The 12,500-nt window shown below is 46.3% G+C and overlaps 2 protein-coding genes across 4 annotated transcripts in view; both read right to left on the reverse strand.

Moving 5' to 3' along the window:
• Nucleotides 1-958: 958 nt before the first annotated feature.
• LOC133122356 (uncharacterized) lies at nt 959-3,766 on the reverse strand. Of its 2 annotated transcripts, XR_009708091.1 has the most exons (4): nt 3,629-3,766; nt 2,642-3,304; nt 2,297-2,356; nt 959-1,212 (listed from the first exon to the last, which is right to left on the reverse strand). XR_009708091.1 is itself a non-coding variant. In XM_061232305.1 (3 exons), coding segments are annotated over exons 1-3 (795 nt in total). In that variant the 5' UTR covers nt 3,759-3,766; the 3' UTR covers nt 959-2,354. The 2 variants fall into 2 exon arrangements, 1 of the variants encoding a protein (XP_061088289.1); XM_061232305.1 differs by having other exon boundaries at nt 959-2,356.
• Nucleotides 3,767-4,528: 762 nt separating this feature from the next.
• LOC133113627 (E3 ubiquitin-protein ligase TRIM35-like) overlaps nt 4,529-12,500 on the reverse strand; it is a 10,974-nt gene continuing 3,002 nt past the window's right edge. Inside the window, exons 2-6 of one of the 2 annotated variants that reach the window (XM_061222971.1) lie at nt 11,742-11,837; nt 9,292-9,522; nt 8,410-8,432; nt 7,351-7,490; nt 4,529-6,720 (exon numbers count right to left, since the gene is read on the reverse strand). In XM_061222971.1, the coding sequence (XP_061078955.1) occupies nt 6,185-6,720; nt 7,351-7,490; nt 8,410-8,432; nt 9,292-9,522; nt 11,742-11,837 (1,026 nt within the window). In that variant the 3' untranslated portion in view covers nt 4,529-6,184. The remainder of the gene's footprint in view (nt 6,721-7,350; nt 7,491-8,409; nt 8,433-9,291; nt 9,523-11,741; nt 11,838-12,500) is intronic. The other variant, XM_061222972.1, reaches the window with a different exon arrangement.

Genomic DNA, 12,500 nt, shown 5'->3' on the forward strand with positions numbered 1-12,500 from the left:
CAGCACCGGTTGTGTCCCCATTTCAAAGTTCAGTTTTCTTCTTCCTCATTTGAGCCTGTTGTCGTTTCCCCCAAATTATTGCACCACTTCTTGTTATCTCTCTTAGGACTGTTGTGAAGTACTTCTGTTTGCTTTGTGCAATTCTCTCCCAACTGCTCTTTCTACTTCTTAAATGCACGTTCATTGGCTTGAGCGAGTTACTGTAGTCCTCATTGTGACCTGCAGTGCTGTTGCTTGTCCAGTAGGTGGCACTGTGGCTCCACAGCATTGCCGTGCTCGGCGGGGGACCGTTTCATGTGAGAAAGAGCCTCTAAACTCACTGCCGCTGTCCTTGTTGTGGTCTGTGCGTGGACTTTAGTTCGCTATGAAAGACTATGTGGGGAATAGCTTGCCGTGTTGTAGAGACAGAAACACTGGGCGTTTTCAAGGGCAGGATACGGTGCTAGATATAACTGAGCTTTTAGGTGAACTAAGCAGTAGGTACACTTAGTGGTTGGAAAAGGTGAGTTTTGCTGAATGGCCTGTTCTCACCATTATGTTATGTTATGATACTGTAGACTGTCCCGTCCTGGGAATTCAGGGGGGCCAATAACAGGGGAATAGTCTTGTGGTGTCTAATATTTTACCTTTCTATTTTTTGGGGAGGTCTTTATTTTTTTTAGATTACGGTACAGGTGTATGCCTTGTGTAATAGTACTGACCGAAAAAGGTTTTATCTTTTAATGACTTATGCTAGTTAGAGGTTGAAAGGGTACAGTTTATTTTAAAAATTCACCATTACTTTGAAATGCAGATTTTGTGAATGTTACAAAATATACTCTCAAACCAAAGCTGACAGTCTGTGCCAATTCAGCTTTTTTTTCTTTTTCATATTAAGTAATTGGACTGCAAGTAGAACATTACAAATCTTTCCACCCATTCTCCTGACTCTAAAAGAACAAACCAGAGAGCAACGGTATATCAAAACCAAACTTTATATACATGTATTTTTTTTGCGTGGAAGTTTGCTTGTGCTGTGTGTGTCGCTCCATTGTCTCCTTTGACCAAGAACTTCGACTGGACTTCACAACATCCTATGCAGAAGAGCAGGAACACATCATGAGCTTCCTTCTTCTTCTTAGAGAGGTTTTACGGTGGTTGGCATCCATCTTTTTGGTGCATTACCGCCACCCACTGGATAGGAGTGTGGATCAGGATTCTATTTCCTCATATCTTGGAAAATAAATAAAATAAATAAAAATAATAATAATACTAAATCCTATTTAGCAACCCTGTTCTTCTCAAGAACCGAAACACAAGTAAAAAAAACACCCGCCACCTGAATCTCCCTGCAACACTTCTGCCAAATCCCATTCTACTCCCTTCTCTCAACTCTTTGATCAATAGTTGTTTCTTATACTTGTTAATGCTGCACTGGAATCTGAACATATAATTGCTCCGAGTGGTCTTACTTCCTCCACCCACTGCAAAGCCAGTAAAATGGCAATTATCTCCCCTGTATACACAAAAAGATTATCAATTAATCTTTTCTTTTATACTATTTTAAATGCTGGCACAACAAATGAAACTCCAACCCTATTATTGCTGGTTTTTGACGCGTCTGTGTATATTTATACAAATCCATAATACTTATTTCCTATGTTTCCTAAGAGTTTACTAAATGTGCACTACTGTTCAAATCTTTTCCTCTTATTCTCTCTAAAAGCCATAATCTCCAGAACAAACCATGGGGGAACTGCTGGAAAAGGAACGGTTGGATTTATCTTCTTCTCCCTAATCCCTATTTCTCTTCTTTTTTGATCAATGACCCACCCAAAGCTCTTTATCTTTCTTTTCTTTTTCCCAACAAGGCTCTAGTGTACTCTTGAGTTGGATGCCGATTGCTATGACCTTGTAAATTTACCCAATAATTTAAATAAAGTTCTTGCGTTCTTAGATTCAGTGGTGCTTCTCCCATCTCCACTTGCAATGCTGCTACTGGGGTTGTTTTAATTGGTCCACAACATAATCTTAATGCCTGATATTGTATTACCTCCAATTTCTTTAACAAACTGTCTGCTGCAGATGCATATACGACACACCCATAATCAAAAACAGATCTGATTAAACTTATATATATAGCTGCCATTGCCTATCTTCTTCCTTGTAAAGAATAGTGATTTTGTTTTCTCTACTGAAAATTTAAAACCCCACTTCAATGACCAATCTTCAACTTTAGGAATAGCTTCTTGCACCTTCTTCACTACAAACTCTAAATTTCTTCCTATTTCCCACATCGCGTCGTGAGCTTCCTTACTACTGAAATGGATGAACATAGTATACGCAGAGCATCGATCACAGGGCATCAGGGACCTTCCTGTGGAAAACAGATCACGTTTAGGGTTAAAAACATACAAGCACACCGTTTTCTTAGTACAATCACACAAGATATCGGGATTCCGTTACATTTAGTTTAGCAGACGCTTTTATCCAAAGCTTACGGTACAGTGCATATCGAGTCCATATAACAAACAACCAAACACATCAGATAAGGTACAATTCATATATGATATGGTTGTAGGGCCCTGAACATAAATCCAGTACGTAGATAGGCAACGTCTGTAACTACCACACAACGAAATCTACTTCACCAGGTACTCACAGCTGAACTCTGCGTCATAGAGCAGTTGTTGTATTTTAATCTTGACTTCGGCGTTTTTCTGGCGGGGCAGTCGGCGCAAACAAGGGACCAAACCCCTCGCGAACAGACTGTCCTCGTCTTCGTCTTGTGGCGCTGGTGCGAGTTGCAGTATCGAGGGTGCCGCGGGGGCGGGCCGGCCGGCCGGACGCTGACTCTCTTGCTCCAGGGCTGCAATTAGCCGATTCTCGAACTCGGACAAGTTGAGAGTTCTGGCTTCGTGTTGCCGGGTGTGCTTCTGATGGGATTTGGTGAACTCGTCATCCGAAGACAGGGCTGCTTGAAACCTTCCGGAGGGGTTGGCGATTTCCATCTCCGGCGCATCCTCCTGCTTAAACTCAATGTCCTGTTCGGACTCTTCCGTCTGGCTAGCATAAGAGCCATCTGACCGTTGAGGAGACGCGTCCCTAGTTGTCTCTATTTCGCTCTCCCTGCTCGTTAACCATTGGATTGTCGACGTGGCCCTAGGTTTAAAATACGGGTCGAGAAATGCCATGGCATGGCTATATTTCCAGGATCGCCGGTTCGTGGATGCTGCTCCGCTCCTCTGTTTCACCTTCTTCTGCCGCCTCTTCTCTCTCATATACCCGTCTCTCAGAGTTCGCCACTTTTTCCTACATTCTGCTTCTAGAAAATAATATATGAACGTTACTTCAGATGGGCACACACATGAAGCACGTACCACCTTGTGTTCATAGCAGGAAGTTAAACGACGGAGTACGTTTGAATGAAGTGTGGCAATGTAATGAGTATTGTCAATGCTTTCTCGACGGCATACATAAATCAAACGGACCCATTATTAATTTGATTAGCTGCAGCTAACCCGTCTGTGGAAAAAGATGCATTTACATCCGAAACTAACGTTAACGGTGAGCTATAGTATGTTGCGGTTAGCCAGCAAGTTAACTCAAGAGTTCATAAACTGCAGTTCACAAATCTTCACTTAGCTACCTGGCAGTGTTACCGCTGATGCTACCTTCCTCCAGGCGGCATTTTTGGCCTCGAGATTTCGATAACTGTTCGCAGTGAGGTCGTATAAACATGGATAGCTGGACACCTGGAAAATTATTTCCTCCTCCATTTTGCTTACCCATAATACAACGCGACGTTCAGAGGCAGTGACCGGAAGTATGCCTGCGGAGTGCAAAATAGCTTTCTGCTCATTGACTTCAATAAATCAAAAAATAATAATAATTCAGCTCTTATTTAATTGTATTTTTATCTATATTTGTTAAACAACTTAGAACATGTCACCTTTTATATTATACCACTCAATTTTTAGGTGGGCAAAAGTATTGTAACATGTGACTGACAGGTGTTTCTTGTTGCCCAGATGTGTCCCGTTAGGTTGATAACAATAAATAGTTTGTGTCTCCTCTTGGTTTTATCTTTGGGGTTTTGGCTGTGAAGACTGCGATTGTGAAAAGATAAACCAGCATGAAGACTATGTCTCAAAGCCTGCAGCAAAACGTTGCGCACAGTTGGGAGGAAACATATCGCAGAAGCCATAGCAAAACGTGCCCCAGGTTGAGGTCGGAGCCGTCACTGTATGTATGTATGTTTCTCCGGTTTGCGCTTGGCTGAGACCGGTGCGCGTTCGGCCACCTGCGCGTCTGTTTTAACGACCACCGAGTCTGAAAGGTCACAAAGTTGTGCGTGCGCCAACGCGCAGGAGCACGGAGTCACACTCTCCTTGGTGTTCCAGCGATGGTCACGTGGCGCCAGGCTCCGCAGACGGACAGAGGCAGGTGCCCCGTCATGCCCACAGAGAGATTAAACTTCCCCTGGCGTGACTCTCTGCGTGAAATCCCGCTCTCGCTCGTTATAATAATCCTGTGACGAAAACAACAGTCTTGGTTGTGAATTTCTTTATTAAAATATACGTCTGAATTCCAACAGAAATATGAACAGAAATCTGGGCTTCGCACAAAGGCAAGACACAACGTCCACTAAAGCGCGCGCGCACACACACACACACACACACACACACTCACACTGGTAATTCAGCATCTAACTTCTACTTCACAGTTCTTCCTGTAACAGAAGTCTTTCTTAAAACGAAAAAAAAACATGGAGCAGATAATATCCACGGGCAGCTTGCCTGTTTTTAGAATAAAACAACAGCTTCAGTCCAGGCAAATAAAATGGCGTTCAAATGCATTTGAATTTCAGCTAAATGAGACTGAAATTTAGTCTCATTTACCCCCCACCAAAAAACATTCTACCCTCTGGCACATTCCTACAGCAAAAATGTAGAAATGCAAAACACTGAGATAGTATTCTCTTCAAAACGCTTACACTACTGTATGCTCATATTTATTGCCATAAAAAATTTCCACAAAAATGAAACGCACTACAAAATGAAAAAACAAAAGAACAAAAAACAACCGAGGAAGGTTCAAAAGGGCATTTGCTTTTCATAAACTCAGATGAAATATGTCTGTAAGGGTTCAGTGCTTTACCTTCTCTAACAGGGATCTCAATCTTAACTCATGGAGGACGGCGGTACAGTATGTGTTGGTGCTTGATGTGTTTCAGCCCTTAAGTGCTATGTTTCAGTACCTCATACATCTTCTTTACGAGGACTAGCCTGGCCATGGGTTGGCTGTTGATCATTGGTGGTGAATTAGGCTATCTTTTACATTTTATTCATTATCTTGTTATCTTGTTTTTAAATGTACAGTGTGTTGAGCCCTCCGTGAAACAAGTAACAATGACGTGGCCTGTTTGAGGTCCCTGCTCCATGACATGCGTTTTGTCCCCAGCACTGAGAGAGACACATCGGCGCAATTTGCACGGGAGTGGGGAAGGACAGGGCCTACAGGGGTGACATGCCCCCTGCATTTTTGCAGACAGCTGTATCGTAAACTGAAAGGTACAAAAGGTAACATTTTTGTGTTAAAACATTGTTACAGGACCATCGTAAAATCCCTTCCTATCATTGAAAAAGGCTCACTAACATGCTGACTTGCCCTCTGCCTGTGTTTTATAGTCCTTTAATTTGCATTTCAAAATATACAGTTGACAGCCACCCAACACTCTGTACCAAAACATTGTATAACTCTATTACCATCCAAGCTCATTTGTTGATAATTGGTTCGAATTAACACAGCCAATTTCAGCGTTTCAACGTCAGCGCGTTTTCAGAGAAGGGGGAGGGATAAACAGTGTTATGGTTTGAAGGTATTTACATTACATTACATTACATTACATTACATTATTGGCATTTGGCAGACGCTCTTATCCAGAGCGACGTACAACAAAGTGCATACCCATAACCAGGGCTAAGTGCGCTGAAAGACCCTAGAGGGAAGTACAATTTCAACTGCATATTTGTTGCTGCTATTCCTTTCTCGACCGTTAGAAGTCCGAAATGACACCGATTGTACCTTTGACATCAACCGCCCCACCGACACTCACCAAACCCCGCTGTCCCGCTCACATTTTGAAACTGAAATCACGCCCCCCGGAGAGACACCGTCGGAGGGCCCGGCTTTTCGACCAGCGCTACTCCGCGATGACGGACACCCTGCCGGGCAGGATGCGGAGCGGGTGGTGCTTGGAGGTGTTGGAGACGTAGGGGTAGACCTTGTCGGTGAAGCGGTGCTGGAAGCGGTAGAGGAGGGCGTTGTCGCTGGGGTCGGAGAACGTCAGGCGTCCCCGGTCCCAGTCCAGCTGCACCCGGACGCGGCGGGGCGTCCGCTTCACGGCGATGGGGGGGCAGACGGGGGCGCGCGCGCGGTACTCCCCCGCGTACAGCCCGATGCTCCACAGGCCCGTCTCCGGGCTCATGGGGAACCACTCCTTCCGCGGCACCGTCCCCTCGGCCACGCCCAGGGCCCACTCGGTGCTCTCCCCGACCTCCACGTCCCAGGCGTGCCGCCCCGAGCCCAGGCCCTCCGCGCCCAGCACGCACTCGTAGTAGCCGAAGCGCTCGGCGTTGTCCGGCAGACGCTGGTCGTCCTCCGTGTAGCGCACCGCGGTCAGGTCGTCCGACACCACCAGGCACACGTCCGCCGTGTTGGGGTCGAGCACCACGGGAGCTGCGCGGAGAGAGGGAGGGAGAGAGGGAGGGAGGGAGAGAGGAAGGGAGAGAGAGGGAGGGAGGGAGGAAGAGAGGGAGGGAGAGAGAGGGAGGGAGGGAGAGAGAGGGAGGGAGGGAGGGAGAGAGAGGGAGGGAGGGAGAGAGGGAGGGAGATAGGGAGGAAGAGCGGGAGAGGGAGGAAGAGCGGGAGAGGAAGAGAGGGAGGGAGGGACAGAGAGAGAAAGGGAGAGAGAGAGAGGAAGGGAGAGAGGGGGAGGGAGGGAGAGAGAAAGGGAGGGAGAGAGAGAGGGAGAGAGGGAAGGAATGAATCATAAAACAGGCAGGCGTACACGCACTCACATATACACACACACTCATATACACATACACACAAAGAAATTAAGGCAGGCATTCAGTACACACACACACATAGGCATGCATACACACAAGCACACACACTCTCGTATAAATACACACACACAGAGAAAACAAGGCTGGCACACACAAGCACACACGCATGCATGCACACACACACACAATATCTGCGCACAAGCAGACGAATACACACGAACGCATATACACACTATTACATGCACACATATACACACAGGCATGCCCTCTCGGTACACGCGCACATACAGGTACACACAGACACGGCCCCGGGACTCACTGTACTGAGTCACCTCCTGCATCTTCTCCCAGACTCTGTGCTTCAGGGAGCCCAGGTGCCTGGCCACGTCGATCAGCGTCCCGGCAGCCTTCTCCGACTCCTGCTGTGTGCACCGTGCCCTGCCACCATCGTTCAGCAGGGGTGTCAACACTCAGTTTGGGTGGGTGTCAGTGTTACTCTGTTGGGGTTACTCTATGGGGCAGCCAATAGCCTTGTGGCTAAGGCAACGGTGTGCAACAAGGGCTGATCCGTTTCAGGATTTTGTGCCAACTTCTGGTCTTAATTCTTTAATTGACTCAATCATATCCCATCTGACATGTGTATGAGTACCGGCTACAACTGCGGACTGGAAGTGGATCCTTCTGGTTTCACTGTGCTCAAGTACAGGCTTGAACCACAGCAAATTTAAAAACAAGGCAATTGGTTGGAACAAAAACCAGTACGCAGACCGGCCCTTGAGGACCGGAGTTGTGCCCCACTGGGCTGAGGTGATGGTGGTGGTTCAAGCCCCAGTGTAGCAACGATAAGATCCATGCAGCCGTTGGGCCCTTGAGCAAGGCCCCTATCTCCACATTGCTCCAGGGGGGATTGGCCCCTGCTTAATCTAATCAACTGTAAGTCACTTTGGATAAAAGCATCAGCTAAATAACTGTAATGTAATTTAGCTGGTTGTCAGTATCACTCAATCAGCATTGCTGTACAGTGTTAAGATTCAGAGTTTGGGTGGGTGTCAGTGTTACTCTGTTTGGGTGGGTGTCAGTGTTACTCTGTTTGGGTGGGTGTCAGTGTTACTCTGTTTGGTTGGGTGCCAGTGTTACTCTGTTTGGGTGGGTGTCAGTGTTACTCTGTTTGGGTGGGTGTCAGTGTTACTCTGTTTGGGTGGGTGTCAGTGTTACTCTGTTTGGGTGGGTGTCAGTGTTACTCTGTTTGGGTGGGTGTCAGTGTTACTCTGTTTGGGTGGGTGCCCGTGTTACTCTGTGTCAGTGTGCTCTCTTCAGAGGAAGAGCAGGGCAGAGATGCTAGAAGAGGGTCACCTACCTTTCCACGGTGGTTTTGAAGTTCTGTGGGACAGACAGCAGAGTGAGGGGCTTCTCTATCACACTCAGGGGACAATGAAGAAGCAACACACACACACACACACACACACACTGCACATGCATACCCACTCGCACAGACACGCACATACACACACCTACGCATACGCACGCAGACACACACACAAACACTGATTTATGGAACGCTTGATCACTCTATAGTACATCCACTACAGCCTTAATGTTCCCAGCCTCTTTTTACTGAAAGAACTATGCCAGTATGAATAGTTTTTTAAAATATGATTTAAATGTTCTGTATTTTATTCAAGATTTCATGAAGAAAAATAAAATACTTTTCTGACAGCACCTTCTCTCTCCCCCTCTGTCACCCCTAAAGTAAATTCCGGAACATGTCACTCTTGGAAACTGAGCACAGCTTGTACATGCCTGAAAGACTGCCATGTCATCTCAAAATCCTTCCACCCCAAACAGCGTGTAAACATTTCAACATGTAATCATTTCCTCATCCGCAAGAAATTTTTTAAAAATCCAAAAGAAAACTATAGCAAAAATTGCAATTGTGAATGTTTCGGTCACAGACTGAAACATTCACGGTTGCCTGAATAAACTGCAATTTTGCGATAGTTTTCTTTCTGGATTTTAAGACAATGGTGGAGATTTTTCTTAATTTGTCTCACAGTAATACTGAAAACACCCACCAATCCCAGCCACATCTGGATCCTGGGTTTGAAGCATTACAGTAGAAATATCTATGTACATAAATATGTTCTAAGAATGCTTTACTCAAGGTGAGCTTCTTTTATCCTTTCATCCATTTTGTTTCATGTTTGTTTTTGTATTCCAGTGGCAGCCAGGTGCCCTTTACCTGCAGCAAGGCGAGGTCCTCAGCCTCCAGTTCCTCCTCCACCATCTTTATGGCGTCAGAGAGGGAGGCTATCTCCCCCGCCATCTTCTCAATCCTCTCCCGGATCTTCTGGCTCTTCTCCTCCTCTTCCTCCTTCAGAGCGGCGACCAGGGCCGCCTCTTCATCGCGCAGGAACTGGTGGAGCTTCTCGAACTCCTCCTTCGCCAGCCTCTCTGTCTGAAGACTCTGGCTCTGGGGGGCGTGTTGGACCAGAGGGGAATATTAATGTCACCTTTGTGGTTATTTAAAGTAGATTTTTGGTGCCGAACGTGGGTCTAAACATGCCAAACTCCCCTGCCCTAATTTGGAATGTTGAATTGTCTGCGACCACAGCCGTGTTCGTGTGTGAACCCCGCTGTCGGTTCAGGAGAGTGTGGACATCAATGGCTCTCCTCCGAAACTCGTGGTGTCACCAGCTGCTTCTTTTCACAGTGCAGACTGCCGAACTCGCACAGAGTTGAGTCAGAGGAGGACCTTTCAGACGTGGCTTTAACATGCCATCCACAGGCGCCTGAGTGACAAGCTGGGATGTAACACGGACCTCTCATACCTGGGGAGACCCGACTGCGCATAGCTCTATAGAGCAACCAGCCAGTCCGCACTGGCAGGGTCCATATCAGGGGTGCACAACTGGTTTTTGTTCCAACCAATGACCTTTTCTGACAGCTCTAGAAATCAGGCACAGGGCACAGGGGTTTACAACTCCGGTCCTGGAGGGCCAATCTGTGCAGGTTTTTGTTATAACCAATTTCATTATTTTTTTTGTTTTCTGACAGCTCCATACACTGCGCTGGTTCACTCCTGGACTTGAGCACAGTGAAATCTCAGCGGTTGCAGCCAGTGCTTATACAAATGTCAGATTACACTACATTACATCACATTACATTACATTAGAGGCGTTCAGCAGACGCTCTTATCCAGAGTGACGTACGATGAAGTGCAAATGGGGGACAAGTACGATGAGGACCCTGAGTCCTAGCGTGACCACACAGATACAATTTCAACCCTTGGAGAATACATCAACTAGATCACATTACATTACATTACATTACATTATTGGCATTTGGCAGACGCTCTTATCCAGAGCGACATACAGTTAGACTAAGCAGGAGACAATCCTCCCCTGGAGCAATGCAGGGTTAAGGGGCCTTGCTCAAGGGCCCAACGGCTGTGCGGATCTTATTGTGGCTACACCGGGGATTAGAACCGCCGACCTTGCGTGTCCCAGTCATTTACCTTAACCACTACGCTACAGACCGCCCCTCGCGATATGCTTGAGCTGATTGAGTAATTATGAGCAGAGGTTGGCACACAGTCCTGAAACGATTGGGCCCTTGTTGTGCACCCGTGACCGAGCAGCAAGTCCCACCAACACAGAACCAATAAAGTCCGGTCTTCCTGATTCCACTAAAGCAGTTGTCTCTGGGATTTCATATTGTGTCACGGTGCCCAGGTAAGCGTTGGGACCGAGACAAAGGGAAAGTTAATACATCTGATAAACAGTGGTGGCAGCTGCGGGAGCAGCTCATGCAGATTTGGGCTGAGCTGTAGCAGAGCGGACAGGAATGGCATGGAGCACGGAGTGGCATGTCTGTGGGCAGTCAATCACTGAATGAATGTGAGAGGTAACGTGCTGGGGGCGCGTGTGCTTGTGTTCGGCTCTGTGCTGCGCGTGTGAATCTGGGGCCGCGGTGTGAAAAGTGTGACCTTTCTGTGCAAAACATTGGGAGTGCATTTGTTCGACAATTTGAGGACAGCTGACTGTCGGTCAAACAAGGTTCAGCGGGTTCAATGCAAAAAAAAAAGTTTAAGTGTTTCAGCCTTAATCTGACTTGAAATCTTTTTTTTTCTTTCTCTGAAGTTGAAAATATTAGCTTGTTTTAAGTTACTGTTTGCTTGACGAGTGAAATTTTCTGGAAAATTTGGAAACTAGTCAAACTTTATCACCTCATTGCTGATATTTTTGTCTTTTTTAGCAAAAAAGTGATAGAAATAAGTTCTTAAGTGTAAATATAAGATACTTGTTGAGACTTATGTTTTGGTTTTTGCATCATTGCCATGGCACTTTCTCAGTTATGGTCCATTGCCTGTTACTGTACATTACATTACATTACATTATTGGCATTTTGGCAGACGCTCTTATCCAGAGCGACGTACAGTTGATTAGACTAAGCAGGAGACAAACCTCCCCTGGAGCAATGCAGGGTTAAGGGCCTTGCTCAAGGGCCCAACGGCTGTGTAGATCTTATTGTGGCTACACCAGGGATCGATCGACCGACCTTGCAGGTCCCAGTCATTTACCTTAACCACTACGCTACAGGCTGCCCTACCCACTGTGCTTTCTGCTTGTCTTAATACTGTCCTTTATTAAAAAAATTTAAAATGTATTAAACAAGTATGTGAGGCCCTACCTTGATGTGTTCCGCCATCTCGTCGCAGGTCTGTTTGGCCGTGTTTCGGGCCTCCAGCTTCTCCTCGAGGGCCTTCAGGACGGTCCTGAGCTCCCGCTGGGGAGGGGAGGGTTCAGTGGTGTCAGTCAGCTACAGGATGTGATGTCAGTCAGCAACAGGAAATGATGTCATCACAGTAAGGTTGAGCTCAGCTCAGGGAGATGGTGCCTGGCTGTGCAGTGAGGCTGGTGGAGGCCGAGGTTCGAGGTGCGCAGCAAAGGCTGAGGTGGAGGCTGAGGTTCGAGGCCCACAGCAGACCCACACTGACGGCTTAGTGGAGCACATAGACATCCAGAGCAACAGAGCCCAAGCACACAGCAAACAGGCGCCTCTAAAAACCTGTTTACCTACAGTGTGGAGAGCGTGTGTGTGTATGTGTATATGAGTGTGTGTATGCATATATGTGTGTATGTGTGTATAAATGTGTGTATATGTGCAGTGTGTGTATATATTTGTGTATATATGCAGTATATGTGTATATGTGTGTGTGTGTGTGTGCAGTATGTGTGTATATATGTGTGTATGTGTGCAGTATGTGTGTATAAATGTGTGTATATATGCAGTATATGTGTGTATATATGTGTATATGTGCAGTATGTGTGTATATGTGCAGTATGTGTGTATATATGTGTGTATATGTGTGTATATATGTGTGTATATGTGCAGTATATGTGTATATATGTGTGTATATGTGCAGTATGCGTGTATATATGTGTGTGT

This window comes from Conger conger, chromosome 2 (assembly GCF_963514075.1).
Source record: "Conger conger chromosome 2, fConCon1.1, whole genome shotgun sequence".
NCBI lineage: Eukaryota > Metazoa > Chordata > Actinopteri > Anguilliformes > Congridae > Conger > Conger conger.